At 41.9% G+C, this 16,809-nt stretch overlaps 1 protein-coding gene across 1 annotated transcript in view; it reads left to right on the top strand.

Annotated features, from left to right (window-relative positions):
* The window catches only part of DNAH14 (dynein axonemal heavy chain 14), a 514,964-nt gene that overhangs the window by 28,543 nt on the left and 469,612 nt on the right, over positions 1-16,809 (top strand). Inside the window, exon 6 of the mRNA XM_043543588.1 lies at positions 13,994-14,127. Within this exon, the coding sequence (XP_043399523.1) occupies positions 13,994-14,127 (134 nt within the window). The remainder of the gene's footprint in view (positions 1-13,993; positions 14,128-16,809) is intronic.

The raw sequence follows: 16,809 nt of genomic DNA, 5'->3' as shown, positions 1-16,809 counted from the left end.
AGGAATTTCCTGTCACAGAACTCAAGGACCCTGATCCATCCCACCCTCTCCTCCATGAACCTCACAGCATGGTTCCTAGATGGTTCTCGATCATGGAACTAACCTGTTGGGACAGAGTCTAGTCACTTCTCCTGTCTAATGGAAACTTAGTACCCACAAAACTTACCGTGAGAAGTGGAAATTCTTCCGTTCCTGGTGCTCTTTTTCTTCTTGGGCCTTGGAGTTTCCACTTTCGAAGATCCTGGACTACCTGTTGGATTTAAAGAAACCTGATCTCTCAGTGAGCTAGATTAAAGAACCACCTAACCACTGTCACAGCCTTTCACTCACCTAAGGCTTCTCAGTCTTTCCTCACCCTGCTGCACCTAGATTCCTCAAGGGTTTAGCCAACTTTTTCCCCCCATAGAAAAGCTGATCCCCCAGTGGGACCTCAGTTTGGTTCTTGATGCTTTAAGGAAAACTCCCTTTAAACCAATGGCTATCTGCTCACTCTTCCACCTCTCCCTCAAGATGACATTCCTCATAGCTGTCACCTCAGCGAGATGAATGGGAAAGTTCAGTCCCTTATGGCTGACCCACAATATACCACCTTTTATAAAGACAAAATTTAGACTGCCTCCTCCTCCTGAATTCCTCTCAAAGGTCTCTTTGGAATACACTAGAACCTCGGAGTTACGAACACCTTGGGAATGGAGGTTGTTCATAACTCTGAAATGTTCGTAACTCTGAACAAAACGTTGTTGTGGTGTGTGTGTGTTGTTCTTTCAAAAGTTTACTACTGAACATTGACTTAAACTTCACAGTAAAGTTTCAAAGCTGTATTAATTTAAATGAAACAAGCACAGAAACAATTTCCTTAGCTTGTCAAATCTTTTTTTAAATTTTCCCTTTATTTTTTTTAGTAGTTTACATGTAACACAGTACTGTACGGTATTTGCCTTTTTTTGGGATCTCTACTGCTGCTTGATTGTGTACTTCTGGTTCCAAATGAGTTGTGTGGTTGATCGGTCAGTTACTAACTCTGGTGTTCATAACTCCGAGGTTCTACTGTACCATATTTATCAGGAGATCATCTCCTGGTGTTCTACCCCAAACTTTATTCCTCTACAGAGGAGACCAGCCTGCATACACTGCATGTTAGAAGCGCCCTTGCTTTCTACCTTGACAGGACTAAAACCTCCGAGGCCTCTCCTAGGCTATTTGTATAATTTGGAGGAATTATGTAAGAGGAAGAAGCGTCAACCTATTTCTACACAAAGACTTTCAAACTGGATTTTGGGGTGCATCTTAAGCTGTTATGAATCTGCTGGGATGCAGCCCCTTCACAGAGTGACAGCACATTCCACTAGAGCTCAGCCTAGATCTGTAGCTCTATTGAGGAGGTTCCTATAACAGAAATTTGTAGGATTGCAGCTTAGTCTTCTATGTGTACCTTGCCAAGCATTACACCACCTTACCTTCGTCCAGCGGTGATACTACCTTTAGAGGAAGCAGTCCTCTGACCTGTCTTGGACTTTTCTCCCCAGCATCCACCTTCTCGTTGAGTTACTGTTTGGGAGTCTCCAACAGTAGAGTACCCACAGGGTCATGTACTTGGAGGAGGAGGAGAGTAACACAGTAACTTGAGATGTTTTATCCCTATGGGTGCTACACCTCCTGGACTCCTTCCCCTTGGTTATGGAGGCTCTGTTTTGGAGTCAAGAAAGAACTGAATGGCAGTGGGTCTGCGCCTCCTTATATGCCCTGGTTTGTGCTCTGCACGAGCCTGTGGAGCCTCTTTTCATTCTCTGGTCAAGAGCACATAGGTGTGCGCACAGCCTACACTAGACGAGTAATGCATTGGACAATATCATAGTTGGGTGGCCCATGAAACCGGGCCTTAATGCTGGTTGGACAGGGTGAATATCTCAAAGAACTCAAGTTATTGTAATGTAAGTAACTTCTCCTTCCTAAGGGCCTTGTAATTAAGGGCAGGTCATTCAGAGGTAGTGTGCACTGAGACTGACATCTCCAGACAGGAGGTGGGAGACGCTTATCTCCCAGATTGATCATTGTGTATTCCTTATCTTACAAAATAAGTCTATTTGCATGTTGAGTCAATGTTGATGACTAGATCGTGGATGCTGCAGGGGAAAAAATCCAGGGTTAACCTGTTTAAAGTGGGTCAACTTTTGGGGATATAATTGGGGGCATGGAGGTACACTAGGCATGTGTACCTAAATCTTTGAAGACAAGGTGCCAGCAGGCTTGATCTTCTAAAAGGAAAATCCTGGGAAAAGGAGTTGGGGTAAGCTATCCTGTAGGAGATGGGAGTGTCTTGTGAGTTATGATTTTGTTTCATATGTAACCATTTGTTTCCAATATTCTTTCTTACTGTCACTTGAATATCTGTTCTTTGATAAATTTATTCCTTTTTTCACTATAAATATATCTAAGTGTTGCGTGTTAAGCAGAGGGGTGATCCAGAGGTAGATCTCATAAGCTGGTGTGCTGTTCCTTTGGGAGCAGAGAATCTGTGGGTTCTGTGAGTGTTCAATTGATTATGGGCTGGGCACTTAATAGGGACATCTGGAAGGCTTAAGGGTTGGTGTGTGCCTATCACCTGCCTGCTAAAGGACAGTGGAGTCCACACGGTCTGAGAGGGGAGTCCTTTTGCTGCTTGTGGACAGTTTTGTCAGGGAGCAGACTCCTGGAAGGTTCAGAGAAGGCTGTGTCATGCTAAGTTCAGGTGGATAGCCCTGGGAAGCATCACTGTTGTTTTTTCACTTTATTTCCTTCTTAGAATTCTCTGCCCCTGAGGTCAGCGAAAGTAACAGTGATATTGCAGTTTGCCTCTAAGGTTCTTTCCTCTACCAGCTCCTTTTACATGTGTATTTTGTAGGCACTTTCAGCATAAAGATCATCCTCTTTAATGTCAACATCTAGGAGCTCTGAATTAAGTTTTTTCATATTATTGAGAGCACATTTTAAAGTTTTTTGTTATGCTACCATTTTTAGATTGTGAGTTTCCATATGAGCAATCCACCTTGAGAAAATAAGGCATTTCTATTAAAAGTTTGTTGATATTACTTTGTTCTTCTGTATTTTGTTGAAGTTTTTTTAGCTTAGTGGCGATTTCTTTCTGGCTTATGTTCAGAATGCTGTTTATCTCTCCAGTATCTTTAGTTTTTGAGGGATTGTGTGTCTTGTAGTTGGCTTTAAACCCCCTTTTCCATTCCCACTATCTTGATAATTGGAGCAGCCATATATAGTGGTGGTTGTTTCAGGAAAGAGGGTTTTTTTTTATGTTCACCATATATACATTCAATCTGAAAATCAGATTTCAAAAATTCTGCGTGAAATTAAGGGTGAAAAATATGAAGAAGAGGTTTCTGGCCACTGTCTCAAGGACATTATTAACACGGATGTGAAGTAGCTAAGGTAAGTATTACCCTCTTTTTACAGATGCAGAAACCAAGGCACAGAGATCAGGTCACACATGAAAAGAACCTAGATTATCTGACTTCCAGTCCCTTACTTTAATCAGTGGTTTTACAACACTGGATGCAGGGAGGAGCTTTCTGACTATCTGTAACTGTCCCATAACAGTGTTCATACACAAGCAGTTCACGTTTAGATGGATAGTACGCTTTTTGGGTGGCTAAAAGGATTTAGTCTTCCTGTGATGTATTTTTGGCCATTCAAAACATGATATAATTGCTCAGAAATACTTTTCCAGTCATGCTTCACTGCTTAGTTAACAGTACAGAACTATTCTTGCATACAAAAAAACAAATAAATACAAATTAAAAATACAGGCATTCCCATGAAATAAATAGGTTAATCTTCACATGATAAAATTAGCTGTCACAACTGCCTCTCCTTTTTTATGCTTAAAAGCATTAAGATGGTTAAAAGCAGCATTTTTCTTCTGCACAGTAAAGTTTACTTAGTTTAAATTTAAAGCATTGAGCTTTGACATCGTTTACAGATGATAAACCTCTGACCATAAACTTCTGACCATAACTGTGTAATATGCTTATAGTTGTTAGTTTTGGTTGCTAATTTTTTGTGTTTTATCTGTTGATGAAATTTGTCTGTGATCTATCAAAAGAAAAATTAAAATGTTGTTGATATCCTGGCTAGAATAAAATATTTAAGGAAAATATTCCCTAGTCATAATTTATTTAATAAAGTATAGCTCAGTAGAATGGCTCTAGGAAATAGCTATATACAGTATATCTATCTGCTCTCAGTAAACTGGTGTGAATCTGAAGTAACTATCTGCTTACATCGAGTTACAGGAACTCCTCACTTAACGTTGTAGTTAAAGTCGCATTTTTCAGGAACATAAGTGAAATGATGCTAAGCTAATCCAATTTCCCCATAAGACTTAATGTAAATGAGGGGGTTAGGTTCCAGGGAAACTTTTTTCACCAGACAAAAGACTATATAGTTTTTTTTTATATAAAACTCTCTCTCTCGTTTTAAACAAACAATTTAATACTGGTACACACTGATGATTATGAAGCTCTGTTGAGGTGGAGGAATCAGATGGTGGGATATTTCCCAGAGAATGCCTTACTGCTAAATGATGACCTAGCAATTGGCTGAGCCCTCAAGGGTTAACTCTCACACTCTACAAGGCAGCAGGAAAGGAGGGAGGGGAGACAGACACATACCCTGTGTGGTTTGAGAGATACAGATATGCATTTCCCCTTTAAGTATGAAGAGTGGGGTCAGAAGTACACTGCCTTGTTAATTAGAACAGCAAGCTGAGATTGGACTGCAGCTGCTGCCTAAGGCAGCAGCTCCCTCTGTCCGGGTGTCCCCCCTGCTCTATGGAAGATGGGGTAAGCGGGGTGTAGGAGCACAGGGGAGGGGGACACCCTGACATTAGCCCCCCTCCTCTTCCTCTTCCCCCCCCCCCAGAAAGTAGGAGTCTTGGGGAGCAGCTCCAAGGCAGAGGGCAGGAGCAGCACATGGCAGTGGGGGGAGGGACAGCTGAACTGCTGGCAGTTGATAACCTGCTGAGCAGCTGCTGCACAGGGAACTTAGGGGAGTGGAGAGCTGATAGGGGGCTGCCGGTCCACCCTGGTTCCAACCACCCACCAGCTAGCTGCAACTGGCTGCTCTTCCTGCAAGCAGTGGACAAAGCAGGCGGCTGCCAAACGACCTTAAAAGGGAGCATTGCACAACTTTAAACGAGCATGTTCCCTAGTTGATCAGCAATGTAACAACAAAACACCGTTAACCAGGACGACTTTAAGTGAGGAGTTCCTGTACTTCAGATTCACACCAGTTTACTGAGGGCTGTAGTTAGTCGATTTAAGCAAATAGTTTGGATTGACACCAGTTTACTGAAAGCAGATTTTGATGAAACGTCTATAAAGCCACATAGAGAACAAATCTAATTTTTCAAAGTCTAAAATTTATCACAAACCACTTTTTCTGCCCTTTTGCATGAAGACCAGGAGGTCCTTTAGAATTCTTGATGTATCAAAGGAAAAGGCTGAAGAAATAGCTTTTTTTTTTTTAAATATAAAGATATACACACACACTGATTTTTTTTTTTTAAAGAGGCAAGGATACATTATAATCTTGCCAGTTTTCATATCAATAACGTGCATGCCTGCATTTCTAATTATAAGGAAATGTATAGGGGTATGGTCTTTTGCTGCTTTGCCAAAGTTGGGCTGATGCAGGTGACGTGATATTCACTCCTTTCTGAGCATTAGGGAAGTATATCTCTTGCTTAAACCACCTACATGCGCTGAAGTCCTGAACAGGGGTCAGATTAGAATAAAAATTAGTAATAGTACTCTTCAAAACTCTTCACTATCCAAACTCATCCTGGTTGTGATGCTGAAATGAGATGCTTCTAATAGCATACTATGCAGATTGTCATATTGTGAGCATCCCTCTATTTTCTTGCATGTTTTTCTCAACAGATCTTCAAAGTCAACATTTAAATGTTATCTGTAGGTGGAAAAAATTAGCATCTATTGAGATAAAGGGGAGTTACTACAGAGAATTTTTTCCCAGGTATCTGCCTGGCGGGTCTTGCCCACATGCTCAGAGTCTAACTGATTGCCAAATTTGGGGTCAGGAAAATTTTTTCCCCCGGGTTAGATAAGCAGGGACCCTGGGATTTTTTTTGCCTTCCTTTGCAGTATAGGGCATAGGTCACTTGCAGGTTTAAATTAGTGTAAATGGTGAATTCTCTATAACTTGAAATCTTTAAACCATGATTCAGTAACCCAGCCAGAGGTTAGGGGTCTATTTCAGGCATGGGTGAGGTTTTGAGGCCTGTAATGTGCAGAAGGTCAGACTAGATGATCATGATGGTCCCTTCTGACCTTAAAGTCTATGAGCTCATGCTTCTCATTCTTCTGGTGAAGCATTTAAGGGTATAGCTACCCTACAGTGTAAGCGCAGGCTGAGACTCAGGTTTGAGCCCAGCCCCCTCCCACCTATCATCTACACACACATCTGTCTGATTTGGGCCAGTAAGCCCTCAGGACGTGGATCTTAGAACCCAGTGGAGTGTGGGTCCAAGTCTTGTCCAAACTGCTTCATTTTGCTGTGTGGACGCACCATAGGCCTGAGTCCCCAGAAGTGTCATGAGTCTGCCAATGCTATCCCACTATTTCATGGGCCAGTGTTCCTTGGCCTTTCTATCCCAAGACTAGCCAATTGACTCCCAGGAAATGGAAATAGCCTTCCTGGTGCAAGTACCGCGGCTTGGTGTTTAAACCCTTCTATTTTTATTCTGACCATTGAACTGCAATCTCTGGTTTGAGGCAAGCAAGACATTTGACTTTGGTAAGAGTACTAGAACTGACCACATGTACCAAGAAATAATGGACAAGCTGGCAGTGTTAGGGATTAAACAGACTGGTGACCAGGGAGTTGTTAAGTGGTGCAGGAACAGCTACCAGAAAGCCAGGGATGAGAATTGCATCTCTGGGAAGGCCCAGTCATCCTGCCTCTTTTATGAGGACTTTCACCAGGTGCTGGGTTACTGTGCTGAGTACTTAAACCCCAATGGTTCATGATAGCCTGATAAGCTTGGATGGTTCTGACCTCTGAAACTTAGCACTGGAGGGGAGCCAGCTGCCGCTGGATTGTGCTCATCAAGAAGTGATTCTTGTGCTCATGTCAGTTCCCAAGGAAGCTTTGCCACAGGAGCAGGTGGAGCATGTCTTGGGTCTGTAGTTGGAGGAGCTGTTAGACCCACCCCTGGAGGAATAGCCTGCCAAGGATCAGGCAACAGAAATAGTCCTGGAGCCTGGTAAGTGTTTGGTTCCATATCGGTTATTAATATTCGAATGGGAGGCATTTCTGGTTTATTTCTCGGTCATTTTTATCACAAGCCTTGGGTAGCTGCGTGTGTCTGCTGATGGCACAATGAATGCCAGTGCCTTGGCCTTATCCCCACTTCCACCCAGTTCAAAATGGAGATTGGGAAGTGCAAACAGTTAACAAGCATTTAACATTGTTTTTAATAGATATTTTCAAAGATATTTAATAGATACTCTTATAAAGATGTGCGGTGGTGTTAAAAGTAAAACTTATATTGCCTTTAGTACATCACACCATACAAATTGGCGACGCAATAGCATAATGAGCCACCTCTAAACAGTAAATTGTACAGAGGGGAGGAGAAAATGTAGTGCATGGGTTATGTATCACTTATCGAAATATGGTAGGGGGTTTGTATGCAGTCCAGAAATGGGTAGGGGGGGCTTGGCTGTGCAGTTATTTGGAAGTCTGTATTGTCGTGTGTTTGCATATAGTCCATAAGTAGATGTAGTCAGAGCAAGCTGTATCATAAGCTGTAACTGCCCCCACGTAACTGCAGGAATGCAGTATTTTCAGCAGCTTACAGGGAAGCAGCAATCACGTGGACCCTAGTGTAGCATCCTATTGATTCTCCCATTAATTTTGACCCAGTCACTGGTGCTGATAGCTGCCAACTTTTCTTGTAGTAAGAACTCCAGATAGGGAGTCATATTTCAGGGAAGGGTATATTTTTCCAGGCCCTCCTCAGTAGGACAGTCAACTTATAGATGTGTTGCTCAGTTCCCGTAGGCTGGCTTACCACTGGTAGCTTGGAATAGAATACCCCTTTGCCGTTCATTAACTTCCAGGATTGTTGTGTTCTCCAGGATGTGGAATACCTGAAAGGATTGACAGACCGTAGGTAGTAAACCGTGCCCCCTCCCATCCAAGGCTAAAATTGTCTGCAATTTTTAAACATATAGCATTTGTAAATTTTGCCTTACCATTCTGTGTGCAGGCTTTTCACTCTGCTTAACTGTCAGTTGCTCTGAGAATATATTGAAGCTGAGTTTTACAAAGTATCATTTCTTGGCCTTGAGATTCCAAGGATTCTGATGATGTATTGTCTTGAAGTTTGAGACAGTAATGTACTGTTCAGTGTCTGTTTTCAGGCCCTACCATCTCTACAGCCCAGCCTCTGTCAAGCAGGAGTTTGGGATTTGAACTGTCATGACATGATCAAAGAGGGAAGCCTGTCTGTGATGAACTTATGGTGAACATCCTGGTCAGGACCAACATGCAGGTACAATACCAAAGAGAAGAGGATCCTTGGCAACTGGAAATGCACAGGTAGGCTGCAGAGTGCAAGGAGAGAATTGCAGCACAAGGAGAGATTTACAGCATAGTTTCTGGAGCAGGAATGTGACCACCTAAGGAGGAAGATGGAGCACAGTAGAAGGACCCATTTGAGAGGCTGCTTCCACTGATGGTCTTGAGACGTCCTGAGTGCTCTCCAAAGTGCCATGTCCTGCAGACCAGGAATTCGTTGGACAATATAGTTGGGTGGCCCATGAAACCAGGCCTGAATGCTAGTTGGACAGGGCAAATGTACTTTCTGTGGTCCTGCACCCTCTGCAGTCCTCTATTCCCGCGCAACAGCTCCAAGTTGCATGGTAAATGTGGTAGAATGATGGGGAGGAGTAAGGGGACACACAGAAATAAGAGATTTAGTTGTTTGCATTGTTCGATGTTTGTTATGCATTATATTTTATTACTCGTTTGGGCGTTTTAATGGCAACTGATCTGCCTGTTGGGTCTTTAATACTGTTTTTTTTGTAATACAGTGTGTTAAAAATAAAGGCTTTTATTTTATTAAGAAAGTTTATTACCATCACTGCATCACATCATATACAGTAATATATGTATTTCAAGGAATAAAGACATAAGGCACAACTGGGAAATTGTTTCCATGCTTAATTTCTCAATACATCTTTTCAGATCAGTCCATAATGAAAATCCACAGTTTGTGTCTCACAAACCAGAACACTGTTCCGCCCCACTGTATAAGTAGTCATTTCATCCATAATTAAAAAATTGACACTCACATCCAGCCCATTTGTAATGTACAGCAACTAGTTCATTTACTGTTAACTTTTCTGTACAAATACATTAATAAAAGTACTAGTCTCCCGTTTCTGTTGATCCATGCAAATCCATAATGTGAGCGCACAAAGCATTGCTGACTTCTGTTGCATGTGAGCATCCTGCTCCAGCTGTGACAGGTGCAGTTTCTGGCTGAGTATACCGGTTCAGCAATCCATTAGTATCAGAGGTCCACTCAGTGACAAATAGCTCACCTTTGGATTCACAAACTTTGTGAAGAGCACAGCAAGCCACAATAATGCGGACAGCATTGATGACATTGGAATCCGAATGGTTCTGTAAACCGCACCAGCAGGATTTCAGTCACAGAAACGTAGTGTGGAAGGGATCTCAAAAAGGCATCAAGTCAAGCCTTGTGCTTTGAGGCAGACCAAAGTAAACAGAGACCATCCCTGACAGATGTTAGTCCAACCTGTTCTTCAAAATCTCCAGTGATGGGGATTCTTAACCATATCCCCTGTTAGTCATCTCTTTTCCAAGCTGAAAAGTCGCAGTCTTACTAATCTCTCCTCATGTGGAAGCTGTTTCATACCGCTAATCATTTTTGTTGCCCTTTTCTGTACCTTTTCCAATTCCAATAAATCTTTTTTTGAGATGGGGTGACAGATCTGCATGCAATATTCAAGATGTGGGCATACCATAGGTTTATATGAGGCAATATGATATTTTCTGTCTTATTAACTATCCCTTTCCTAATGATTCCCAACATTGTTAGCTTTTTTGACTGCTACTGTACATTGAGTGGATGTTTTCGGAGAACTATCCACAGTAACTCCAAGATCTTTCCTGAGTGGTAACAGCTAATTTAGAGCCCAGCATTTTGTATGTATAGTTGGGATTATGTTTTCCAATATGCATTAATTTGCATTTTTCAACATTGAATTTCATCTGCCATTTTGTTGCCTAGTCACTCAGTTTTGTGAGATCCCTTTGTAACTCTTCACAAACAATGTTTGTCCTTCAGTCCTCTGAACCCTCACCCATTCTCCATGAGTTCTCAAATATAATTAATGGTTGCAAGATTTCTTTAGCTAGTTTCTTAAGTACCCTAGCATGAATTTCATCAGGCCCTGATAACCTAAATATACTTAACTTCTCTAAATAGTCTTTAACCAGCTCTTTCCTTATTGTGGCTTGTGTTTTTTTACTTTGTTGTTGTGTTAATTGTGTTGAGTATCTGGCAACCATTAACCTTGTCAGTGAAAACTCAAGGAAAATAGACATTAAACACTTCAGCCTTCTTGAGATCGTCAGTTATTAGCTCTCTTTCCCCGTTAAGTAGAGGACCTGTGCTTTCTTGTCTTTTTATCCTAGTACGTTTAAAAAAACCTCTTTTTGTGTCCACTTGCTTATGCTGTTTTGTACTCCTCCTTAGCAATTTGTCGGTTTCCACTTTTTGTAAGATTCCTTTTTGATTTTCAGGTCAATTAAAGGGATCCTGTTGGAGCCATACTGGCATCTTTCTATCTTTCCTTGGCATCGGGAGTTGTGCCTTTAATATTGACTCCTTGATAAATTGCCAGCTGTCCTGAATTCCCTTAGGTTTTCTTCTTATGGGACCTCACCTACCAGTTCTCCAAGTTTTTGTTAGTCTGTTTTGAAGTCTGTTATCCTTATTTTGTTTCTCTCCTTCCTTTCCCTAGAATCATGAAATCTATCACCCCATGATCACTTTCACCCAAAATTGTCTCCCACCTTAATATTCACTACCAATTCCTCCCTTTTGGTCAGAATCAAGTCTAAAATCGCTGTCTCCCAGTTTACTTCCTCCACCTTCTGAAACAAAAAGTTGTCCCCACTACATTCCAAATATTTAGTGGAAATGGTCTATTTTGTCATATTACTTGTTCACCAGATATCTGGGTAAAGTCCCCCATTTTTATCAGGTTTTGGGTTTTGGATATTTATTTGTTCTAGAATGTCTCATCCAGTTCCTCTTTTCTGATTTATTGGTCTATAGTAGACCCTTACCATGAAGTCAGCTGTATTTTTTTTTACACCCCTTTTCTTCTGCCAAACACACATTCAACTACCATTCTACATCTGCTGAGAGTGTAACTAAATCTTCTTTTGTCAGAGCCTCCAAGATCAGGATATGGTTTCGTAAACCCAGGCAAAAGAGGTCTCTGGAGGTCCCTTAGAATAACAGTGGGGAAAGTTACTTCATTTATGATAATATCATTTGGTGGGAATAGTGTTCCCGCCTGTCCAGGAAAGTAGAATTTCAATCAGTGGAAAATCTTGGTATCATGAACTTTTCCAGTGCAGCCCATATTGGCACCCATAATTCGGCCTCAGTGGTTGACAAGAACCTGTATAACAATGGAGTAGTGCCTTTTGCGGTTTATGTATTCGTGTCCATAGTTTGCCCTCTTCAAGGAGCACAAGAGTCCCATCAATGTCCATGGTCCAATTAGGGAACCCCATTGTCTCAAAGTCAGCAACTACTTAGCGACATTGTTCATGCTCACCACCTTTGGGTAGATCACATACCTGATTGCTTCGGAAACCTCTGCACCACAGCCCCAGCAGTCGACTTGTCAACACCAAATTGGTAATCAAAGGCTATGTCAGGAGTGGCTAGCTTCCAGATAGCTATAGCAACCCACTTCTGGAGCAGCCTGGCTGCTCTTGTGTGTGTCGTGATGCTGGAGGACTGCTCCACAGAGCTCTAGAAATGTTGCTTTCTTCATGGGAAAGTTCTGGAGCTGTGGTCATCCCAGGTGTGCATGACAATGTGATCCTAACAGTCTGTGCTTGTGGCCCTGCTCCAGAAGCACCAGTTTACCTAGGGGGCATTAGCAGCTATACTGTGAGTTGTGAGCAGCCTCAGGCAGTTGGAGTCTGCTGCATCTGTATTGTCATTGTCCTCCTCTTCCTCCAACAGATGCCTTTGGTAGGTCAGAAAATGCCGCCAATATGTGCACCAGTATCTCTTGGATGCTCTGCCTGTTTCCTGACACAGGAGACAAAATGCAAGTAGGACAAGTTCTTCAAATGGTGACTCCTCTATGTGGCTGGCATTGGTTGCTGGGAGAATGCAGACTCAAAAGTCATCTCAGCTGGATGTGTTTGTGGGCTGTGACAAATTCCTCACAAGTGCCATGGGATGGACAGTCAAGCTTTCTCATAATCCACCACGAACAACGGACTAGAGTGACTACAGCTGAGGTCACTTGGCAGCATAGTATAGGCTGGTTTGGCTCACGTCTGCGTAGTGCAATGTGGACACGGAAGTGTGAGACCCACGTTCAGAAATTCTATCTTAGGGTCAGTATTCAGTGTGGATGCTCAAGCATGAGCTTACAAATACCAAGCCTGTGGCTAGAGTCCCACAGACCTGGCTTTATGTTACAGTGTGGACATACCCTAAGAAACCTCTTATCTGTTCCCATTCCTCTTCCCCACTATTGGATCCTCACCCTACAGCTGAAGCGTCTACTGCTGGGGGCCTGGCAGGGATAACCTTACTGATTTTGGGGCAGCTCCGGCATTTTCACTATGGGAATTAAGAAAACTTGGTGTAGTCTGAATAGGACAATGTGTACTTCAGCAATCCTCCTCTATGTTCCTACTTCTCTCTTCCCACCATTGTTTTGCTTGCATAGGCATTGAACTCTACCACATGGAGCTAAGAATGGCAACTGTTGTCTTGTAGATGGACTTAGGCAAGCCTTAGCTCTGACCCATTTGCCCTCCTAAAAATGCCGAGACTGGGGAGGAGCTGAGGCTGGCTTATCCCAGTGAACAGGAAGGCAGACTAGCTCCCCCCAAAGTGGGCTTATATCCATTGAGAAGAGAGGAATGAGGAGACAGGTTGGTCTTTCTGAAAGTCACCCTGCGCTGCTCAAGTCTCAACTGCCAATTTCCTTTCACTACTCCTGGTAATCTCGGTTGAGCACCATGGTGACAGTAAGCTTAGTGTTTCCCAACCCTCCCCTACAGCAATTGCCTCATCAGGAGAAGGAGCACAGAAATGCCTTATCCTGATTTCAGGACCTTATTCAGCTCTCATGAAGGAGTAAGAGAGAGACATGGTGATCCCCTGTTGGCCCCAGGGAGCATACTTACTTTTAATAGTCCTAGCACTCCATAAACCACAAAGCTCACTAACCTGCCCTGGTGAGTCTCACATTAATATGGAGTAGTGTGTATGGTATTATTAGGGGACTAACTGAGAGATATCCTTTAACTTTTGTTATATGTTATCCTTTTGTTAGTGATGGCTGCAAGATATTGTGAATTTGTGCTTTAATTAGTTCAGTGTTGTGTGTTTCTAATGATAGGTTTATTGTATATAACTAACAGTCCAGAAATGTAGTACATAGATGGATCTGTAAGTATCTGTAAGGTGGGAATAACAGTACTTTCATCTGATATATGCTACCATCAGTTGTTATTCTCATAATGCAAATTAATTTGTGGGTATTCATCCCCCTGGTGAATTTGTTCCTTGATTTTATTTTACTCAGCTATGTACCTTGTTTGGGTATGTCTTACAAATATAAAAAGATTCCTTTAAAAAAATTGATTTCCCCTTTCCCCCCCCCCCCCCCCCCCCCACCAGAACCATTCGATGATGATGTCGTAAAGCATATTTTGAGGCTGAGAGGCAAACTTGGCTGGCAAACAATATTACCACCACATGGATACAAAGCTGAAGAGACGAAGGTGACTAAAATTCAGAAGATTGCACTTAGGGTAATTTTCTTTATTTGTTGAATTTTGCCTTGTAAAAATGAGGATTGAATGTAAATTTAGTTAAAATAGTTCTCCCTTGCCTATTTTTTCCCCTCTGAACATAATTCTGTCCTTAAATCAGAAGAACAGAATGCTCAGCATGAGTAAAGCATTGGTAGGATTGGGGCCTAAACCTTTAAATCACAAGTAATATAGCCTATGCCTTGTAAGAGGCAGAGTCCTTCTGGGGAGTGGAAGGAGAGAGACACCTTGAATAGTGATGCCTGGCAGTGCTATATTTGTCTCCAGTGTCCTGGAGATGGCCTTTAATAAAGCCAGTGTGGCTCCTGTACTGTGAGATATTTAGCCAGATATTTTCTTCACACTCACTGGAGTGCCGACAGCCAAACATATGTCTGGTCCCCTTGTAAGTGTCAGTCAGTGATGGTAAGAGGCCTCCCCTGTGTTCTCTCTTCAATCAAGTGCACCTCTCTTACAGAGCCGGACATAGTTTGGGCCTGTGTATGCAGAACAGCAAATTATGCAAGTCCCTAATGGGGCAAGTATTCTTTGTTAACAACAACAAAACAAAACAGTCTCTTTTCATTAGACATTTTTCCCTAAATAGAACGGTTACTGATGCCAATGCAGCTGCATTGGTGGTAGTTCAGTGGTCAAAATGGTTAAAAAAAAAAAGTTCAGTGCTAGACCAGGAATCTGATGTGCCCGGAATAAGGGGTACCTCTTCATCCATCTGGATCTTTGAATGCTAACATTTATATAACTGGGATCAGCTTCAAAAGGTCAACTACTGTTGCAGGAAGTCAGGAAAATCTGCTTCATAGTACTAGTTATTCACTGATTGATTCTTTCAAATTTGTTACCATTGACCCTTAATTTGTTGGTATTTTGCATTTTTCTTTAAAGTTCTCGCCATTACATCTTCACCAGTAGAAGCTAGAATGGCAGTGCTAGTGTAGACGGGCTGCTGGTGTCTGTTAGCATTATAACCACCAGCCGTAACGATGGTAGTAAAAAATAGGAATATAGACTAAAAGAAAAAAAAAAGCCTTAGTTGCTAGGCTCCTTATTCATAGACATATAGTAACAAAATGAAGGCCATTTGGTGAATGAAATTTTGATTTGGACTGTAGGAGAGGATACAGGAAAACTTATTTGTAGACCTCCTGTGTAAACCACAAGGCTTGACAGGATTTGATTTTAATCAGTAAAGGCTGGTGAACGTCAATTTCAGTGTGTCAGCGGAAATTATCATCCGTCAGTGTGATTGTAGCCTTCCCTCTCTAGCACCTTACACCTGCATGGATCAGATGTCAGCAGCAACTCAGGAAGCCCTGCTGCCATGGACCTGCTCTCTCACTCGCCTGCCAGGACCCACCCACTCGCTCACTCCTGTGCCATCGAAACTGTAGAGGGTTCCCTCTAGGGCTGAGTGCTGCTGACATGGGATCCTGCAGGCACAAGGTTGGGGGTGGGAGGCTGCAGTCCTGGCAGAGCAGGTCAGAGACTCCTGTCTAGGACAGCAAAGGGGAGGAGGAGAATGAGTCCCCGACAGGAGCTATTTAGCAGTGGGATGGCCTCCCCTGTATTGGGGGCTCATCCAGGCCACTGACTCCCTACTGAAACTTAAATTAGATTGAATTAAAATTGATAGAAATAGGAAAAAAAAAGGTTAAAATAGATTTCCATCAAAATTTAAAAAAAAGATATAAAATTCTGCCAAAACTAATAACTTTGTGGTAGAAGAAGCCTTCCAAATGGTTTGATGATTATTTCTTCCTATCATAAGTCGTTAGTGTCTATTATGTGGTTCAAGATATGAAAGACATTTTTATCTATCTATCTATATTATAGAACACTGGTTTTCAACCTTTTTTCATTTGCAGACCCCTTAAAAAATTTCAAATGGAGATGCGGACCCCTTTGGAAATCTTGGACATAGTCTGCAGACCACAGGTTGAAAACCACTGTCATAGAACATCCCACTTGCAGGATATCTGTTAAATTGCCATGTGTGTATAGCTTTTCTAGAGTACCTGGCATTTGGGATGACATAAGCTTTATACTTCTATTACCTGTTTCCCTGTAGGAGTGAAAGTAATTGCATTTCTCTTGTATGGCGCATTTGGTTTTTCAGCATTAATTCTTTCAAAAGTGATGATTATGCATATTGTATATTGATCAAAACTGATGAAGTGATATTGCCTTACAGCAAATTATTTAAGTACTGAACAACACAATACCTGGTTTCTAGAGGAATGAAAATCATACATAAATATCATGGTGTTAATAGCAATTCAAAATGTGTGGAAGGTGTTTTTAGAATCTGGTTTCAAGAATGTAGCACTTATAGCATTGGCAAAGTTTGTTGCATCATAGTAACTGGTTGAGAAGTATAAGGGCTTCCTCCAGTTTAACACACTCTGTGCATCTTGATACAGATAGTAGGGAGCCAGATTTTGAAACATTGACTCCAAAACTGCATACACATTAGGTAATTATAGCATGACTAGCTACCTGGTTTACTTGTGCAAATGAAAATTTTGCACAGGAACCTGCTTCTGCATGCAAATATTCCTGCACATTGTTAGAGGCAGGATCAAAAATATAACGCGCAGTATATTATATTCCTTGAAACTTTTGATTCAAAAGCTTATTTCTTTATGTAATTGTAGTTTTTCT

Source organism: Chelonia mydas, chromosome 3, assembly GCF_015237465.2.
Source record: "Chelonia mydas isolate rCheMyd1 chromosome 3, rCheMyd1.pri.v2, whole genome shotgun sequence".
NCBI lineage: Eukaryota > Metazoa > Chordata > Testudines > Cheloniidae > Chelonia > Chelonia mydas.
The sequence above is the reverse complement of the archived record's forward strand: the minus strand, read 5'-3'. Positions and strand labels throughout refer to the sequence as shown.